The sequence below is a fragment of the Limulus polyphemus genome, unplaced genomic scaffold (genome assembly GCF_000517525.1).
Source record: "Limulus polyphemus unplaced genomic scaffold, Limulus_polyphemus-2.1.2 Scaffold8342, whole genome shotgun sequence".
Taxonomy (NCBI): Eukaryota; Metazoa; Arthropoda; class Merostomata; order Xiphosura; family Limulidae; genus Limulus; species Limulus polyphemus.
In genome coordinates, this window is record NW_013673952.1 from 14,407 (window position 1) to 21,704 (window position 7,298).

General features: G+C 36.2%; 1 protein-coding gene across 1 annotated transcript in view; it reads left to right on the plus strand.

Annotated features, from left to right (window-relative positions):
* The window catches only part of LOC106475277 (pre-mRNA-splicing factor SLU7-like), a gene marked incomplete at its 5' end in the record, with an annotated part of 25,826 nt that overhangs the window by 10,654 nt on the left and 7,874 nt on the right, over window positions 1–7,298 (plus strand). Inside the window, 2 exons of the mRNA XM_013935973.1 lie at window positions 1,521–1,595; window positions 6,863–6,997. Coding sequence (XP_013791427.1) covers window positions 1,521–1,595; window positions 6,863–6,997 — 210 coding nt within the window. The remainder of the gene's footprint in view (window positions 1–1,520; window positions 1,596–6,862; window positions 6,998–7,298) is intronic.

The window sequence follows — 7,298 nt, forward strand, 5'->3', positions numbered from 1 at the left end:
GATACCTCTCACTAAGACACGTTCATAAGTTCCACTATTTAGTTCACTACCCTAACTTTAGTTGTTCTGTGGTGTTTGTTTGTATTATTATTGTCATATATATATATATATATATATATATATATATATACATATATTCAGTATGTGCATAACATTATCAAAGTTTCAGTGTAATTTTCATAAGTTGACAGTTTAAAAAAGTCACCACATGATTAATGTCCTGTCTACTGTCATTATGTTTATTCAGAATAATAATTGTCATAGGGACATATTTTTTATTTAGGTTATCTCTTGATTTATTAAGTGTTTAATGAAATTCAATCAGGACATTCTATTTGTTAACAATATTTTGTTCAACATTGTTTGGAAACCCTGTGAGGTAAAAACTAGTGGAAATTCAGGATTTTCTAAAATATTCCCTTGTAGAAAAAAGAAATTAAAACTTGTATACTATTAAAACATGGATTATTAGCTAAGATTTTATGCGATTCTAATTGGTATAACATAAACATAATGTAGCTCAATAAAATTTTGAACGTAATAGAAAAATAGAAAAAAGCAGTGAAAGAATATTCTATGATTGTTTTGAAAAAATAAAAAGCTCAAGTTTCACAGTTAAGCAAAATGAAATTATGGAATGTTTATAGTTTTTCTGTTTATTGACTACAAACAGACCCCACTCACGTTAAATTACATGGCACATCGCAAGAAGTCTTTGTAAGGCAAAATGTTAAGTAAAAATAATGAAATGAACAACTGAGTATCATTTGACTTAAAAAATGTAACACTTCGCTAATTATTCCTTCTGTTAACAAAGGTTTTAGAGAAATTTCAAAATGCAGGTTTTGTAGGTTTTATTACTATTTTGAAAAGCTTTTAATTATCCAAAATTAATATTAAGAATGACAAAAATGTTCTTCATTTCCACTCTACTTACACAGTTCATTTTGTCAGCCATGCTTAACACTTGGAATGAAATGATTAAAATATTTGCATACATTTAAAAGAAAACTTGAATTATTTATTTGTTTGATAACACTGTGTATATTTGGTAAAAATTTGTCCATTTGACTACTCTTCTATTTTGAATCGGAAAGTAAAATGTATAATTATTAGAAGTCTTATGCTATCATATAGTTCATGTATACATTTTTTTTTATATTTATATATTAAATTTTTCCCGTTTCACCAGGCATACAAACTTAGTAATTATATTCTGTTGTTCAGAGTATTATTCATTTAATTAAAGAATATTTCATCTCTTAGAATTGAACTGAAATATATATAAAACAAGGATTATATTTTGAGAAAACTATTATATTTTGGTAATATAAGGTTTAGGTTTTTACAAATTCTTTTCATGAACATTTCTTAAGATTATTGTTGATTAAAATGTGATTTCTGTAGTTTTTCTTGTTAGAGTATAGATAATTAATTATCTATTTTTACAGTTTAATACAAAATGAGTTTGAAAGCTGTTTAGATAAATGTCACTGAAGTGTATAAATTCCTACTTCTAGGCAAAACGACAACAAAAAGAAGAACGTTTAAAACAAGATCTTTTGTCTGGAGAGATTACAGTAATCAGAGAACAGGTATGTATTTAATATTATTAGATTCATTGTAGAGATAGCATCTGATTCTGTATATATCTTAACCAAGAAACAAATAAACAAACAAAACCTGTATAGAGGCATATATAATATACTATTTTAATTTCCTAATAAAACCTTCCAATATTGGAAAAGTGAAGCACACATTTAAAAGCTATTGAGTTATTAAAGTCTTCAACAGACTGTAAAAAGTTTTTTATTGTCCCAGTAAATAAGTGGGAATGAGACTTTATTGTTAATTATTGACATTTAAGGAAGAAAAACATGCACCTTAGAAAGGTAAAGATAACTTGATTTTAAAGATCTCATAAAAAAAAAAAAGTGAAAAGTGAATCATATCTGGCATACAAGTTGAATGAAGAAGAGTATCCCATTTCAACATTAAGGAAGGCTATTGCATATAATCCTTGTTTAGCTTCCCATGAACATCAAAACAAAGAACATTTTATGTGAAGAATGTTAATTCATAAAATTTTTTTTATAATTTTTGTTTTATAAAGCTTAGCTCAGACGTGTTTTTTTATATTCGAGCAGAGATGAGTTTGAGCATGAAAGTGAGCATTTTTTTATATGTGGAGAAAAATAAATATTTCTGAAATAGTACTACATCCTCTCACCCAAAGCTATCTCGACCTTGACTTGTCCTCTAAGCATGGCTAAAATTTTTCAACAGCACACCAGTCTTTTATACCCCCTCATTTTTTTTTGCACCATTGCAGCATGTACTGATCATGTAACTACCCTCCACCAATCATATTGCACCACCTATATTATTGCAGGTAGCTCCTTCTACCATTGCAGTACAATCCTCACTTTCTCAATTGGCATTCTCATGTATAGACATGTGTTTTAACTCATTCTGTTACTACAAGATTTTGATTGTGCTTGATCATAACTTTATATCAGTTTAAACTTCAAGTTTCAACTTCTTGTGTTTGATTTCCATTGTTTCTATTCATTTGTTTTAGAAATGTTTTTGTGTCTGAATTCTACGAACGGGTGGGGCCCACTTAATTGGGATTTTACTCCTGTCTGTTTGTTTTCTCCAAAATATACGGGAGATTGGTGTCCTATCATAGCTCTTTTCCAACTATATTCTTATCTGGAGACACCTTGCTTCACTCTGAAGTTCTACCTCTCACTTTGGTGGGTTTTTGCCCCAGTGTCACGTTTTTTTTTCTTCGGTTTGTCAATGAAGGTTCTATCTTCCAGTTTTGGGCACTGGCATTTGGTCTTTCTTTAGCTCCGTATGTGTTTTGTCGTGTGGTATGCTATTTTGCATGTCATCTTTACTCACTGGGTCTTTGGATTCCCTATTACATGTACGACTGGCTTCTGCTCACCTCTTCCCATGCCCAGTCAGTCACTAACACCCGCTTACTTCTTCAAGTAGATGCTTGGGTGTGGTTTCTCATCAAGTTGGAGAAGTCCTTCACTACCCCATCTTGGTATCTTATTCATTTGGGGGTTCTCTTCACTTCCCATCTCAGTTGAGCCCAGCCTTCTCCACTTAGGCTCCGGGATATGGAGCGGACAGTCGTAAAGGCCCTAACTTCTTCTTCTTTCTTTGCACAAGAGGTTCTCTCTCTTTTGGGGTTGTGGACTTCCTTTGAAGCTCTTCTTCCCTTAGGTCAACAGGGACTTGACCACAGTGGGGTTTTCCATTCCTCTGCCTCATACTGAGTCTCACCTGTTTTCAGATGTTTTCTTGGTGTGCTTTCCTTGATTCCCCAGAGAATTGGGGTTGGTAGTCAGTCGAGGAAGCTACTCTCTATTTCCACATCCTGGAACCTTTTGCAGTTCATCTGGCTCTGTATCATTTCCTCCAGTTCCTGTAGGTGTAGGTGATTATGATTCATTCTGACAATTCCACTGTTGTCAGCTATATTACCAAGCAGGGGGAACCAAGTCCAGATCTGTGTGTTTTCAGACTTTGTACTAGACCACTGACCACGACATGACTGTTCTGGCATATCATGTTCCCAGAGTTATGAATCTTCTGGCCAATCACTTATCACATCTCAATCAGATTCTCCCCACGGAGTGGTCCCTTCATCCTCAGGTTTTTTTGTGAGTGTGTTCTCAACTGGAAAATCTGCATATATATGTGTGTTTCTCACTCACTGGAATGCCAAACTTCCTTCATTTTTGGTCTACAATTCCTCATCCCTCAGCTCTGGGGGTGGATGCTTTAGTCCAGACTGGAGGGGTTTTCACTTATATGCCCACCATCCTATCAAACTCTTCACCTGGGTCTTTTCCCCTTATCCAGATTACTCGTTGTTGTTTTTTTTGGTTGCTCTTTATTGGTTGGATCAGACACGGTTCCCTCTGCTCTGGCCTTTACTGTCCTGATTGCTCCTCCTACAACCAAGATCAGATGTTATTCATCCCATGTCACCACACTCCAGCTTCACATGTGATTTTCATTCAGTCCTGTACCTCAGCTCTGGGATTCACCTCTTGTATAGCGTCTTTCCTCGGCTGTACCCTTCCTCCTTGTCTATATACCAGAGGCTTTGGTCTTACTTCAGACTTTGATCTATAGGTCATGGTTTCCGACCATCCCGTCCTTCTGTTCCTCATCTGGTTGTTTGTTCAGGGTTTGTCTGTTTCAACTGTTGGTCTCTTTAGGGCTGCTCTATCGAACATCTTCCTTTCTCTCACTTCCAGAATGCCTTCTCTTCCTTAGCTATTTCCCTCCTTTTCTGGTCCTTTCATGTGGTCCATCCTCCACATTCCTCTGTTCTGCCAATTTGAGATCTCACTGTTCTCCTGCATCCTTTACCATTCTTTGTATGTTATCCACTATCCAGATCAGGCTTTCCATCCCAGGATATTGGCTGCCCAGGAAGGTTGTTGGGCCTTTTCTCCTATTTCCTTACCTTCCTTTTCCCACATGTTCTCCTGTTCAGATCTGGATCATCTACTTTGTCCAGGTCATTACCTGTTATGTTATATGGTTCATACTGCTTTCTTTCATGGTTCTCATTTCTGTCTTTTTGTTCCATGGAATTCCTCTGTTTCCAGTGATCTTTTCACTTATTATGCTCATTGGTTGGATTCATCAACTCATACAACTGGCATATTCTGATGTGTCCATGGACGGTCTCTATCTACATCATGTTTCTTCACCCTACATTTGTCATCTAACTACGTCTTTAGCTGCTTGCAACCTCCATCTTTTGGAGGAGATTGTTCAAGTTGGTATATGGACAACTCCCAATCCATTTGTCACGTTTTATTTGCACAACATAGCTATGTCTTCCTTGAGGAGTATCATCCTCCTCCTGTGGTGATTCTACACACATCTGTTTGCCTTTGCCTGGGGTAAGGCGACATCTGATTCTTCTTTATACTAATTTGTTAATAAATGTCATATTTCAGGACCCCACCTGGTGGCAGGTGTTGCTTGGTCAGATATGCTGAATATTATATCTTGGCACTAAATCTGTATACTTCCTTAATGCTCACTGTGGAGATGGGGTGTTTCTGTAAGACCACCAGCCATTTATCCAGGTGTGCGTATACGTCTATATATTTGTTTCTTCTCACTGTGTCAATATAAAGGATTGTCACTCGTGGACTTCATGAGTAAAGCAGATAGAAGATTTTTGCCCATTTCTACTGACTCATGATGATTCTTACAATCAGGGTGTTTCTGCTTTTCAAAATAGGGAATCGCAGACATACATTGCACTGTCCCAAGTGTGTTATTTCTCCAGACTTCTCAATACCCCCCCCCCCTTTTCTTGTAGTAGAGCATGTAGTAGATTCCTTGTTACTTCCAGTTCCCAGTTGCTGGAGTGTTGGACCATGGAGGTTTCCTCTGGAGTGGGATTTGTATGATAAAACACACTTCATAGTCATATGTACCCACTCTGTGAGAACAGGGATATAATCATTATACGTTATCATAATATGCTCAATCCAAGGCACTTCCATTGGATGTTTTCTGCCCTGATGGACCACACTTGCTATACTCAGTCAAACACAAGGCTCTTCTCCCAGATGTTTTTGTCCAGGCTGATCACAGTTGCTGTTCATGAAATAATTTTTTTTATGCAAGGCATTTCCACTGGATGTTTTTTTGTCCTGTTGAACTACAATTGGCATAATCAAACAAAAGGTGCTTTCCTTGGATGTTTTTTGTCTGGGTGGACAGCACTTGTTGATCTCTAAATAACTTGTGTGCAAGATGTGAAACAAACAATTTTATGCAAGGCACTTCCACTGGATGTTTTTTGCCTGGATAGACTGCACTTGTCATACTCAATCAAACACAAGGTGCTTCCCTTGGATGTTTTTTGCCTGGGTGGACTGCATTTGTTGATCTTACAGTCTTATGTAAGGTGCTTCCACTGTTGTTTTTGACTGGATGGACTGCACTTGGCATAATCTGATGTATCCCAAGGTGCTTTCCCTGGATGTTTTTTGCCTGGGAGGACTGCAGTTAGTCTATTCATATACATTTACAGTCCTTTAGCCTTAGCCACGTATTCTTATATCTGATTCCAGGCACTTCTTGAAATCTGACTATGATTGTGTCATGTGCTCATGTGGATATCTTATCTACCATTTGTTGTCCAAGGGTGGAATCTGTATTACATGACATGGTGTCTGTCTATTAAGTTCTGCCCCAAGTGTCTTACTTTGTTCATTGCTGGCCAAAGAGCATACCTATTCCAGAAGTAGTGCTATACCCCACAGCTGTGCCTCGTTTTATAATTGTGGCACATCTGTTCTTCATGGCGATTGTTCTCCACTTGTTTGATTACCTTTGCACCTTCACCAACCCCTCCACCTTTGCAATGTGGGATTTTAGCTTTGGGTGAGGGGAGGTAGTACCCTTTTGGAAGTTAACATTTTCTAGCATTGAAAATGTATTTCCGATAGTTTCTCATTTCACTCACTTCCTGCCCTTTCTCATCACTGCAATACCAATGCAGAAAGGAATTTAAAAATGGCTGTTGAGGAGAAAGGGTTAATACCTGAGTCACATTATTTTATTAAATTCACTTCTGTTGATGAATCGATAGGAGGATTCCTATAAGTTACTGTGATAAATTAAAGCAGGAAAAAAAAAGCTTATTTTATTTCCATATACCAAAAGTAGTAACAAAATGTGACGTATTCATATTTGCTGCAATTCACAGCTTATACATTAAACTGATGTACTATAATAATGTTCTTTGTTTTTTTACCCATCTGATGTCATTGTAGTGTTTAATGTTTTTTGTTTGTAATAGAATAATGACATGGACAGTGATATGGATGATGATGAAGAGAAATATGCCGACAATGCTGATATGCCTGGGACTAAAGTAGACAGCAAACAGCGAATTACTGTTCGAAACCTACGGATTCGTGAAGATATTGCTAAGGTATGACTTGTGAAACTTTAGAACTGTTTCTAAGGGTGTTCTTATGAATTTTTATATTTTCACTCATGGGGAGAAAATTACAATATATGAAAGAGAAAATTGTAGGTTCCTAAGTTGTTCAGATAAATAGATATATGTGTTTGTACAGTAAATGGTATAGTTATCTAAGTTGTTCAGGTAAATAGATGTATGTGTTTGTACAATAAATGGTATAGGTGTCTAAGTTGTTCAGGTAAATAGATGTATGTGTTTGTACAATAAATGGTATAGGTGTCTAAGTTGTTCAGGTAAATAGATGTAT